This window comes from Haliotis cracherodii, unplaced genomic scaffold (assembly GCF_022045235.1).
Source record: "Haliotis cracherodii isolate W230 unplaced genomic scaffold, xgHalCrac1.p SCAF_27, whole genome shotgun sequence".
In the NCBI taxonomy this organism is placed as follows: Eukaryota; Metazoa; Mollusca; class Gastropoda; order Lepetellida; family Haliotidae; genus Haliotis; species Haliotis cracherodii.
The window spans coordinates 118,060-132,104 of NW_027266283.1; the positions used below are offsets into that span (position 1 = coordinate 118,060).

The 14,045-nt window shown below is 40.0% G+C and overlaps 1 protein-coding gene across 1 annotated transcript; it reads right to left on the reverse strand.

The window, feature by feature from the left end:
- Window positions 1–1,468: 1,468 nt before the first annotated feature.
- LOC139473256 (serine/threonine-protein phosphatase 6 regulatory ankyrin repeat subunit A-like) lies at window positions 1,469–13,988 on the reverse strand. The gene is made up of 8 exons (XM_071255793.1): window positions 13,833–13,988; window positions 7,651–7,694; window positions 7,414–7,483; window positions 6,332–6,375; window positions 5,116–5,305; window positions 2,993–4,491; window positions 1,787–2,590; window positions 1,469–1,585 (listed from the first exon to the last, which is right to left on the reverse strand). Exons 1-8 carry the CDS (start codon window positions 13,930–13,932, stop codon window positions 1,469–1,471), a joined length of 2,868 nt encoding a protein of 955 aa, XP_071111894.1. The 5' UTR covers window positions 13,933–13,988.
- Window positions 13,989–14,045: the final 57 nt, after the last annotated feature.

The following is a 14,045-nucleotide window of genomic DNA, read 5'->3' on the forward strand; positions in this document are numbered from 1 at the left end:
CTCAGGGCTATTGTTGAAACATTTTAAGGCCACTTAGGGCCATATTTAGTAATTTAAAGAGCCACTGATGGTGATTTTGTATTAGTTTCAGAGCTACTCTAATAAACCACATAGTTTTACAATCCACGAATGTTAAAAAGTATGAAGTAGTTGCGCCCAACCTTGGCCTAAGGTGTCGTGGTGGTCTGTGGCATTCTCGCGCTCCACTACAAGATCAACATCTGACACTAGACGTGTAACCTTTTACGTAACTATTCATCCGCACGGATGATACGACATTTGGTTGGTATGGGATGGTGGTGGCATGGTTTGGGGCGGTTTCACACATGGCATAGGAACAGATTTGATTATTGTCAATGGACATTTTCCTGGCCAACGATGTTGTTCCATTAGCTGGAATTATCTGCAAAAAGTCTGAACTGCTCGATTGCAATGTCAAGCCACATCGCACCCAGGTCTTCACCGATTATCTCCGACGAGGAGGCAGACGGACATTGGACTGGACAGCTAAGACCCCTTACATGTCTCGCTCACATTTGGATGCAATCGTTCGGTCATAGCGGAAACGGTCATAGCGGTCATCAGGGAAACACCAAGCCACAAAATATGTTATATTTTGTCCTATCACGTGGATATCCGTTCCAAAACCATGTGAAGATGTATATAAGTGAGCTGCAAGATATTTTTTCTTTGATAGGAAATCAGACACACACAAACCAGTACAGTGTCACTATTTGTTGTTCCCCGTCAGACATGACTGCTGCCCTGGGTGGCTACAATATCTGTATCATCATGGTCATTTCTGTCGTCGATGTTCACCACATTCAGTGCATGGACATGCTTCACCATTTCTGCATCACCTCCTAGAGAGGCCACATGAAGGATGGTGTCTCCGTCATCAAACACTTGTCTGTGTCCCTTCTCTGCTGCCACCATCAGGGGTGTTCTCCCGTACTGCCCCCTATTGTTGATGTCTGCAACCTTCTGTGAGAGGACATACTTCACCATGTCCACATGTCCTTTACGACAGGCCACATGAAGGATGTTGTCTCCGTCTTCATTCACTGATGATACATCAACTCCTTGTGGCAACAAGTAAGTCAAACACTTGTCTGCGTCCCTCCCCGCCTGCCACCATTAAGGGGTGTCCTCCCGTACTGCCCCCTATTGTTGATGTCTGCATCCTTCTGTGAGAGGACATACTTCACCATGTCCACATGTCCTCTAAGACAGGCCACATGAAGGATGTTGTTTCTGTTATCATCCACCAATGATACATCAGCTTCTTTTCTCACAAGTAAGTCAAACACTTGTCTGTGTCCTTTCTCTGCTGTCGCCATCAGGGGTGTCCTCCCGTATTGCCCCCTACTATTATGTCTGCAGCCTTCTGTGAGAGGACATATTTTATCATGTCTACATGTTGTCCAAGACAGGCCACATGAAGGATGTTTGTTCTGTTATCATCCACTTATGATACATCAGCTCCTTCTCTCACAAGTAAGTCAAACACTTGTCTGTGTCCCTTCTCTGCTGCCACCATAAGGGGTGTCCTCCCGTTGTGCCCCCTATTGTTGATATCTGCAATCTTCTGTGAGAGGACATACTTCACCATATCTGTATGTCCTCCAAGACAGGCCACATGAAGGATGTTGTTTCTGTTATCATCCACTAATGATACATCAGCTCCTTGTGTCATAAGTAGGTCAAACACTTGTCTGTGTCCCTTCTCTGCTGACATCATCAGGGGTGTCCTCCCGTACTGGCCCCTATTGTTGATGTCTGCAACTTTTTTTGAGAGGACATACTTCACCATGTCCACATTTCCTCCAAGACAGGCCACATGAAGGATGTTGTTTCTGTTTTTATCCACTAATGATACATCAGCTCCTTCTCTCACAAGTAGGTCAAACACTTGTCTGTGTCCCTTCTCTGCTGTCTTCATCAGGGGTGTCCGCCAGTACTTCCCCCTACTGTTGATGTTTGCAATCTTTTTTGAGAGGACATACATCACCATGTCGACATGTCCTCCAAGACAGGCTACATGAAGGATGTTGTTTCTGTTTTCATCCACTAATGATACATCAGCTCCTTGTGTCACAAGTAAGTCAAACACTTGTCTGTGTCCCTTCTCTGCTGTCGCCATCAGGGGTGTCCTCCCGTATTGCCCCCTGCTGTTGATGTCTGCAACCTTCTGTGAGAGGAAATACTTCACCATGTTCACATGTCCTTTACGACAGGCCACATGAAGGATGTTGTTTCTGTTATCATCCACTAATGATACATCAGCTCCTTGTGACATAAATAGGCCAAACACTTGTCTGTGTCCCGCGCCGACCGCCATCATTAGGGGTGTCCACCCGTACTTTCCCCTACTGTTGATGTCTGCATCCTTCTGTGAAAGGACATACTTGACCATGTGTACATGTCCTCCAAGACAGGCTACATGAAGGATGTTGTTTCTGTTTTCATCCACTAATGATACATCAGCTCCTTGTGTCACAAGTAAGTCAAACACTTGTCTGTGTCCCTTCTCTGCTGTCGCCATCAGGGGTGTCCTCCCGTATTGCCCCCTGCTGTTGATGTCTGCAACCTTCTGAGAGAGGAAATACTTCACCATGTCCACATGTCCTTTACGACAGGCCACATGAAGAATGTTGTTTCTGTTATCATCCACTAAGGATACTTCAGCTCCTTCTCTCACAAGTAGGTCAAACACTTGTCTGTGTCCCTTCTCTGCTGCCATCATCAGGGGTGTCCCTCCGTACTTTCCCCTACTGTTGATGTCTGCAACCTTTTTTGAGAGGAAATACTTCACCATGTCGACATGTCCTCCAAGACAGGCTACATGAAGGATGTTGTTTCTGTTTTCATCCACTAATGATACATCAGCTCCTTGTGTCACAAGTAAGTCAAACGCTTGTCTGTGTCCCTTCTCTGCTGTCGCCATCAGGGGTGTCCTCCCGTATTGCCCCCTGCTGTTGATGTCTGCAACCTTCTGTGAAAGGACATACTTCACCATATCCACATGTCCTCCAAGACAGGCCACATGAAGGATGTCGTTTCTGTTATCATCCACTAGTGATACATCAGCTCCTTGTGTCATAAGTAGGTCAAACACTTGTCTGTGTCCCTTCTCTGCTGCCATCATCATGGGTGTCCTCCCGTACTTCCCCCTACTGTTGATGTCTGCAACCTTCTGTGACAGGACATACTTCACCATGTCTACATGTCCTCCAAGACAGGCCACATGAAGGATGTTGTTTCTGTTATCATCCACTAAAAATACTTCAGCTCCTTGTGTCACAAGTAGGTCAAACACTTGTCTGTGTCCCTTCTGTGCTGCTATCATCATGGGTGTCCGCCCGTACTGCCCCCTATTGTTGATGTCTGCAACCTGCTGTGAGAGGACATATTTCACCATGTCCACATGTCCTCCAAGACAGGCCACATGGAGGAAGTTGTTTCTGTTATCATCCACTAATGATACATCGGCTCCTTGTATCACAAGTAAGTCAAACACTTGTCTGTGTCCCTTCTCTGCTGACATCATCATGGGTGTCCGCCCGTACTGGCCTCTACTGTTGATGTCAGCAACCTTCTGTGAGAGGACATACTTTACCATATCTGTATGTCCTCCAAGACAGGCCACATGAAGGATGTTGTTTCTGTTATCATCCACTAAGGATACATCAGCTCCTTGTGTCACAAGTAAGTCAAAGACTTGTCTGTGTCCCTTCTCTGCTGCCATCATCAGGGGTGTCCGCCCGTACTGGCCTCTACTGTTGATGTCTGCAACCTTCTGTGAGAGGACATACTTTACCATATCTGTATGTCCTCCAAGACAGGCCACATGAAGGATGTTGTTTCTGTCATCATCCACTAAAAAAACATCAGCTCCTTGTGTCACAAGTAAGTCAAACACTTGTCTGTGTCCCTTCTCTGCTGCCATCATCAGGGGTGTCATCTCGTACTGCCCCCTACTGTTGATGTCTGCAATCTTCTGTGAGAGGACATACTTCACCATATCTGTATGTCCTCCAAGACAGGCCACATGAAGGATGTTGTTTCTGTCAAAATCCACTAATGATACACCAGCTCCTTGTGTCATAAGTAGGTCAAACACTTGTCTGTGTCCTTTCTCTGCTGACATCATCAGGGGTGTCCCCCCGTACTGGCCCCTATTGTTGATGTCTGCAACCTTTTTTGAGAGGACATACTTCACCAAGTCTACATGTCCTCCAAGACAGGCCACATGAAGGATGTCGTTTCTGTCATCGTTCACTAATGATACATCAGCTCCTTGTGTCACAAGTAGGTCGATCACTTGTCTGTGTCCTTTCTCTGCAGCCATCATCAGGGGTGTCCGCCCGTACTGGCCCCTAATATTGAGGTTTACCAGACTCTCAGATAAGATGCACGTTAACCGGTCAAGGTCTCCCTTCTTGCAGGCAAGATGGAGGTCTGTATCAGCATGTAGGGGGTTCTCTGTCACTAAAACAAAAGGATTAGTAAGTCATTACAGCGAATAACATCAAAGCCAGATACGAATTAACAATACATTTACTAACTAAACTTTATTACCCAACCATATACACTTAGATCCAAGTGCAACCTCAGTGCCCTTCGCCCTCTTTCAGGTCTCCCCTGTACATCAGCTGCCCACATAGAAGAAGGTCGAATGTTGCCCACTTACATGTTACCTCACACATGAGATCTACTCCCAATATAGGACTTCGAACCCAGTCACAGTCTAAATAGTAAACATTACGTCCCCCTATCAAGTGAAGGAAAATTATACATGATGATTTTGAATGTCCAATTAGTGATTTGTTTCCCAGCTTTACCATGAACTGGTTTAGCCACCACCTGTGTAGCATTTGAGATTTGTTGTTCACCTTCATTTATAACACACAAGACTAAAGGAGGGCGGAAAACGTCATGTGCAATGCAACAATAAAATAGATAAGCTCCCAGTGCAGTCAGTGTTTCCCAGTGTTCAGGAAGGCACAGGAAGCATCACCATTCCGCATGTGTTGTAGTTTGGGGTTCTTCTGTCGTCATATCGCTAGAATGGTGATACAAGCGGTGGTAAATTAGCTTCACGCATTCACTTGCCTTTCTCTTTTGGCGCTCTGGGATTGCAAACCCTCTTTAGATTGTCTTTAAACTTGCCAAAAGGGTCTTCTGTATCCTGGTTACGTCTGTGAGTAATTGGATCCCTGCCCCAGGATGCCAGAATGCTTGTTTCACTGTGAAAGCCGCTGTCCACAGAAGCAAGAGACAGCCGGTTGAAGGACTCCAGCTTCTCGGATGCAAAAAGTGCAAAATCAGGAGTAAATATCAACGTAAGAAATGTAGAAAAGGGGGTAACATCCCTGTTGGAAAGAAGACGCCAAAAAAATACTTTTCAAACAACACATTGTATGCAGAATAACAAGCATATCCACTATAAGATGTTTTCTGTAAACCACTAGAACTCTTTTTTCGAGTGTTTCCGATAAGATATTACTTTTTAAAGCCAAATACTCAGGTCATACGAGAATTTCCAATGGTCGGTCCCACATATTGTTGGAAGAATCAGCTCATCTCTATTTGATAATGAAAATATATAATTTACCAAGAAGAGCTATTGCTCCGAAGTCAACTATCCAGGAAAAAATGATCTGAAGAATATGGTATAATGATTGAGAAGAAATATGGAAAAATGTTCACAATATGCGATATTTGCATGTTTTGTTGATTGATCACTCTGCTATGACAGTATCAGAACCAGGTGCCTGTTATTTACTTCCAGATGGTTCGATTAAGTTACCATCATCTTGGTTCACAGGGACTGAAAATTCATTTTTTTAACATATTAAAGTTTGAATATTGAGTTTACCTTTTCTGTTCGAAATATTTTCTTATTTTCCTTAAAATATTGTTATACCGATTTCATTCTCGATCGTTATGTTCCAAAGATGCATTATCTTTAGACCACATTTTTCAGTATTTATTGTTTTTATTTCATGTATACGTGTTCTGTGATTTCAAATCAAGTATAACGTTTTATTACTGCCTCCTTGGGGTAGTGGATACAGTATCTGACTTGAGAGCAGATGGTTGATGGTCTAGACCCTGTCAGCATGCTACCAAATCACATAGAAAGATGACACTTGTTACCCTGCCTGGTGATTGGTATTGTCTCGACACACGACACAAGTCCGGTCTAGTACAAGCATCCACACACACAATCATTCACGTCGCTATATGATTGAAATAATCTTGAAAGCAACGTTAAAGGTTATTTTACCACACATCACCTTAACATTTATTTCTGCTCAACAGTTACCTTTTTCAGTTGAATATTTTCTTCCTCAAGTCTGACGAGGGTACCTGAGAAAAAAATAGTTATTCCGTGAAACATTACTGTCATATTCTAGCATGACAAAAAGAGATTCCTGCGTTTTGATTTGTCGTCCAGAAGTATAGGATATATGTTAGACCATGATCGTTCTAATTACTACTTTACCACAACATTAAATATATTTTGGACTTCTTTCACAAACTTATCCTCCTGCCAATTTCAAATTTCTTATATCTTTAAAGATGCTAAATAACGCGTTGCAGTTCCTTCATCCTACAAGCCTGAAACAGGCTCCACTAAATCACTAAATGTTCCTGAACTAGTACTTTGCAAACATTGGAATAGATGCTTTAAACATAAGTAACATTCTCAGAAAGGTTCTCTAAATGTTCCACAATATTTCAAATTTCAGAAACTATCAAACCGTTTCCTTTACTAACACCAACTCATGCAGGAAAATGTTGCAGGACGTGGACTTCTGATGTACACACTACTATTATGATGTCATATAGTTCTTTAGATTTGAAGTCTAAGCAGTGTGACGAGATAGGCTTGACCTCAACGTACTTGATAGGGAAATGGCAAAGGTCAAGCCATGTTGATGTAATCAAATTTTACAATACACTCTCAAAGTGATCAACGAGTCAAAGTACGATTCCGACAATATCATGAGCATGTGTCCATGAATCACTATCAAATAGTGGTGATAGCAAGTGTATCCTGCTTTACCGCTGACCCCACAAATTCGCTCAGGGTTAATTTCGGTATACATAAAGGTACCTAGATAATATCTGTGGTCATCGACACCTTCAGCGCCACATGGCAACAGATGCAGCAGTTTCAGTTTGTCTGTCGGTATTGGATTATTTAACTCTGGCTATGCTGCTTCAGAGTATCTGAATCTAACGTAAATCTTTTTCATTTTTCAACTGCCAAGATTGGATTTTCAAGTTGTAAATACTGAATCCTAATTATGAGTAGTATGTGGTATTTCTACAGTGACAAGTATCTTCTGAACTTGTTAAGATGATTTATTATCAAAACACTTATGATGGAAACGTTCGCACCTTTGGGTATGTCTGTTGAACATCCTGCTCCGTCAAGGCTTGGTTTGTTATCCTGCTCTTCAAGTCCCACCTGTGATGACAAAAATCCAAACTGTTTGCATATATTTGGTAAAATTGATATAACAAGTATTCGGAAGCAAGATGTGTTGAAGACACAGAGTGCGTTTCATTCATATTATTCACATTTAAAGCTTGTTCGAGCTGCAGATCTTCATCTGTCTATTAATATTGCCTTACCGTGTTACTGTCATTACTGTGTCTTGCATGTGTGTCTCCTGAACCTGTAAATAATTGTAGAGGTCAATTAACGCCATGTGGCGCATCACTGATATCACTAGCCACATACAGTTGCAGTTTAACCCGCTGGATGCCGAGTTATTTTTCTGTTGCACAGAGATGAAAAGGTAAACGTTGAGCGAGAGGGGGTTCGCGCAGCACTGCATCTATCTTTCACTATAAAATTAGTATATTACATTCCCTGTCAGAGTGTGTACAATCATTGCAAATATAAGATTGATCTGAAAATCAGACTGATATTTTGTTGAGCGTGAAAACACAGCAAACGTTTGCCACTTTTAATCATACATCGATTCAAGTACTGTGCTACAAAAAGTTTAGTTGACAGCTTCATTTAAACTATAAACGAACGAAATACTGCCTAACATTTTAATGCCATTGTGATATATAAAATACATTTGTAAGGGTATTTATAACGTTATATATTCGATACAAAAGGCAACTTGTTGTGAATGAGGGATTTTTTTCATTATGACGTTAAAACAAGGCAGAGAGGTATACACAAGCACAAAGAAAACTCCGCTGTCCTGGTGACAATTTGCTATGGATTACAACAATGTATTGTCTTGTTCAGAGTAACCAAACTATTGCAACACAATATAAACAATAAAGTGATAAAGAATGGGATGGCCCTAGCTAACATGTAAATTAGTTCTAAGATCACCGCATACACCTCAGTGTCAGTGTGATTTGACTCATGTTGACTAATTATTAATGGCGTACAAGTCTCACCAAATGTCTTGAATTAATAAATCATATACTCAAAAGATTGTTTCAAAACAACCAAATGTACTTTTAATATTTAACATGTGTTTGTTTCGGAAATTTTGGCCATCCGGCCCATAATTCACAAAAAGTCACAAACAATGTATTGATGAAAGGCCCGCCTTTGTACATTCAATACATTACTATCAATATGCGCGTGCATTATCAGCAAATGCTATCAATTCATATCATAGTGTTTGTCAATTTATTGATTTCTCACATTGATACCATAATTGTTATGCACCTGGTTTCCATGCATGTTAGTTATTACAAATTTTCATGATGGCGTTAAAATGTCCTTTTACAAAGCTTAAATACTGACTCCTCAAATTATCCCACAAAAGACAGATCAACAAAAATATTCTTCCTTTTAGATAACTATATTTAAACACACATTGATATAACATAAACATAATCTTCCTTCCTACAAACTATTTTCCCATCGTCTAGACTCAATATGCAAATTAAGATTTCCACAATGGAATTTACATTTCTTACTGACGGCGACTATGGCGACTAAAAGGCGACTATGCTTGTCGTAAGAGGCGACTAACGGGATGGTCAGACTCGCTGACTTGGTTGATGCATGTCATCGTATCCTACTTGCGTGGATCGATGCTCATGATGTCAATCACTGGATTGTCTGGTCCAGTTTCGATTACTTACAGACCGCCGTCATATAGCTTGAATATTGCTGAGTGCGACGTTAAACAACAAACAAACAAAACTGACTCTTAATATTTAGTCGCTACTGTTCTGTTTGTAACACACATTTACACAGTTCATACATTTCTTATATTTACTTTCCCATATATAATACAAAGCCAATGTTGATTTGATACATCTTTCAATCGTTGAGCAAAAGAAACTAAACGTATTTGCGCCTTTCCGACACCCAGATGTAACCACACGAATCCATACCCATGTTCAAACTAAATATTTATAACAAATCCGACCCCTGTTAGCCTTCCGGCAACATATCTTATCGAAGTTCGGGGTACCTATGGCTTTGCATGGACAACAGTTTTTTCCAGTAGGATATGCATTTTCATAACATACAGTAGAAATAACGGGTAGATCTACCCTCCTATAACTGCACCGTTTAAAAACACGTTACATGATGATATCGTCAAACTTCTGAGGCGTAGATTACAATAGGTGCGATCATTCTGTCAAACACGAACATTGATATATTTACATTGTGCTAATAACGCTTAATACACCTTAAAAGATGAAGAGTAACTTTCTCAGCTTGTGATAAGTGGAGACAGGTTTTCCCCCATCTCAGTGTACATGTAGCTGTGATATAGATACCAAGATTTATTACCGACGTGGTGAAGATACAGATGGTAAGATACTAAATCCGTACGTCACACGTGTATCGTACAAGGTTGACGTCGTTTTATTCGTTTTGATTGGATAACCGTGACCTTAGTCTCACCGGAACTACTTTTTGCATTCATAAAAAAGTCACGAGACGTCATTCATTTTTACAACTAGGCAGAACGGAAGTAATCTCAAGAAAGCGGGAGACATTGACACACACTTTACTTAACCAAACAAGATCGTCGTCACACGCATCAAATTAGCTTTGCATTCTTTATTATTTAAACACAGAGCTACTACAGACATTATATAAGCCAGCCATATCCATATGCAATGAATGACTACCGATAGATCGTGGGTTCCCTATGAGCGTGACGCACCCGTCTACTTTCGCGACTTTCAATTTGATTGAACTTAGACGGTAAAGCCTGGTGAAATGAAATCAGTTTAAAGTACCTGGTCAGATATCTAGACTTACGTTGGATGCCCCAGTTGTGCCATCAGTGCCCCCATTCGAAGCGTATTTATGACATGGCTTCCGAAGGTGTTCGTTCATGAATGTACATACACGACTTTACGATCACTCAAAGTGAACATTTCCGATACAAATCATTCAAAAACTCCATGGAAGTGTACCTGACTTCTGTTTTTTGTGTGGCCCAAACATCACAAATGAGAAAATAACGTTCCCTATTATTTTTAAGGGCAAAATGCTGTGAGTAGATGACGGTTGTCTTTTCTTATTCCGATGGGGACCTTGCCCTTCGTTCGAAACTGTTACTGACATGTAAGCCGACATAAACGTCTTTTGGCGAGCACTCTGATTTCCCTCTTCCAAAATGGTAACGACAGGATATAAATTCAGCTGGTAGATCAAGGAAATCGAACCATTTTGACCGCACAGCCGGGACCCCGTCGGTGCGAAGGACCGAGTGTTATTCCAAGATTCAAAGCACAGCGCTAAATGACTTTTAAATTTGTTCGACAGTTGTCATGCGCACCAACAACAATGCACTTGAATAACCATTAGTTGAATAAATCTTTAAATAAGATCTTGAGCGTTGATGCCATCATTTTTGCACAAACAGAAACAGCAGAAACATGTTGTTAATGCGTATGCATAGAAATATTAACAATGCCTATATATGGGCATATATCAATATTCACGTGCGACCAGAGTTGCAATCGGTTTTAGTTTGGTCTGTCAACGAAAGAAAGTTTTTTTATGTATTTACACTTAAATACATATTTTGACGTGGGTAATAAATAAAATACCACACTCATTCTCTTTAGATACCATTTTTACGAAACTCGTGAACTTTCTATGGTATCTGACCGAGCGAAAACCACTCGTTTCATAAAAAAGATATCTAACAAGAATAAATGTAGTATTCTCTATGTATATATTCAGATAGTGTTTCCAAAATATGTCCGTCATAGTTCCATTTTTCAGTTGTTTTAAGTTGCCGACCTCTTCTGGATGTCATGATCTTAATCTTTTGTCTTTTCACTTTCATGCCATAATTATTGTAAAACGTAGTACATAACATATCAATATGTTGATTTAATCTACACATGCTATCGGCAGCATCTACCATGTAATCAGCAAATAATAAGGTGGGGAAATCTTCTGGGAGATTACCAACATATATACCACTGCAGTCAGAATATCATATCAATATTGGGCATATATTTGTTTATGACATAGTAGTTGTTTCTCTTTATTTCGTCTCAGAATAAACAATGAAAGATGCGGATAACCTCCCTTTGTGTGGAATTATCAGGATAATCGTACCAGTATCAATGAACTTGGTGTTTCTCTTACTGATGAATGGAACAACATGAGTCAAGCTGACATTGATCGACTCGTCAGAAGCATGGCTCGAAGAATTCGTGCATGTCTGGCCAACAGAAATGGTTTTACACGTGCCGTTGGCTGCAAAAGGCAATTTTGAATTTGACCCCCGACGTCTTAAAGACTCAGTGCTCCACCATCTCAGTAAACCAGCTGTTTGAACCCATTAGATCTAATCGCTTACTCACCAGCAGGTATGATCAGATCATTGCTATTTGCCAATACCACATACATCAGAAGATATTTCTTGATGATACCCACTACCCCTTATTTTGTTCTCATCGTACAACAATGTTTACATATGTAATCACTTCTGGTGACCGACTTTCACTCAATGGCGTCATCACTGTCATTAGTACGATGAATTTTCAGAGGAGGAATTTCGTTTATTCAGGAATCGTATCAACATAAATGTATCATGTAAGTAATCAGAAACAATCTTACAACCTGCGTATTGTTTTTTGCTTTTAAAGTTTTTCATTGTAATCAAGAGAACTGGTCAGAAATGCAGATAACTAGTTGCGGATAATAATTTTCAATTTACAAAATCAATGTTAAATGTTTCTATCAATTCCATAATCATTACTACGATTCCATTTCCATGCATATGAAATTTGCCAATGTATGCAACTTGTAGACGAAGGATATCTCGAAATAGGAGAAACACTGTAAAATCTGAATCTGAAGTACAGATTTATTTAACGATTTTCTGGTTGTGTGTTTTACACAATATAGTCAGTTGTTTCACCCCTTTTTGAATATTGTAATCACGGGATATTTTAAACTGGTTATTTTTTTGTTGAAGAATTGTGATATATAAAGTATGTAAGTATATAATTATAAAAAATGTACACCGAGGGTCGAAACTTATACGATTATACATATGAAAGAGAGTTTGGTTTTCGCACCTTTCATTGAATAAATCCGAGACGACACGGTGTGAAATAAGCACATTATCATGAACAAATACATATCCATTATTTATAAATATAATTATTTGTTTGTTTTGAAATATTACTTTAGTATTTGATTTATGTGAAAGCGGTGCCTGGAAGATTCGCGTCTGGTCGAATTAAAGGACACGTTCAACGTCTGTACTTTTAATTTATATTTATTCAAGACATTAACATTTACATTACATTGAACACAATAACATCCCAGCTTGCGAATGTGTTTGCTGGTTTTGTATGTGTAACTAATCTTGTTATACCTTCAGTTCCAGTCAAACGACTCCTAAATTTTCATCAAAAGTGACAGCCACACCGACTAAAATATACTGTTAGGATATATCAGTCGTTCCACAAGTGAAAATTACACCACCTGTATAATGAAATACAACACCCATTTTTGTTGTAACTACCGTCATATGGTTTCAGATATTCTAAAACGCATATCGAACATAACAGTTTTCCCCAAAGAAGATATGGCTTTCTTTGTTTGGCTTCACATTGCCAAGAAATATATCACCATTAGTCACCATAAGGTTTGGACAATTTTGGCATATTTGTTTCTAATTTGGGAAAGGTTCAGGGTGGAAATGACACACCACTTGTGCTTATTGATAAGGAAAATAACAACTTTGTAATAATAACACGATTGATATTTCCAATATTAGAGAAAAAAAACACTTTTTAAAAATCTTCCATATGTGTCATGGCAAACTGTTGGGAATTACCCTGCCAGTAAGTAACACATACAAATAGGAATTGTATACCATGAACTGTCTCGATGTGTATAAGCTTGTCAAATGGATAAGCTACATATATTGTGTGATATTGTGTCAACTGTGCGATGATTATATTTTGATCTAAATCATATTATAGTGTGATTGAATGTGAATTGATTGGCTGTTCCCTAAACGCCTTATCTCTTTCAGGTCCTAAAAGAGTCCTAAAATGCATCAAATGGAAGTTCTACATAAATTGTCATATGACCTGACATCGGCTGAGGTGTGCAACATTGTTGGTCCCCGATCAGCAACTGATTGCTCCATTTTACATCATAAACACTATAGGATCGCAAGAAAATCGGCTTCCGTTTAAAATAATTATCTACAAAGCAAAAGTAATTTATTAAAAAAAAACAGCTGATAAAAAATGTGAGCAACTATCCAGCCCCCACCATTTTGTGGCCGCATGGGCGACATGATTCATAGGATTGACAATTAATTTCCTACCTGTATTTGTGTCTTCTCCAACCATGACGTATGTCATTGCTTCCTCGTCAGACTGGTATAGGCAGGACCCGACTGAGGTGTCACTACTGCTGTCGGACATGGTGCTGCTTGAGTACAGCTGATTGTGCTACTTGAGTACAGCTGGTGGTGATACTTGAGTACAGCTGATGGTGCTGCTTGAGTACAGCTGATGGTGCTACTTGAGTTCAGCTG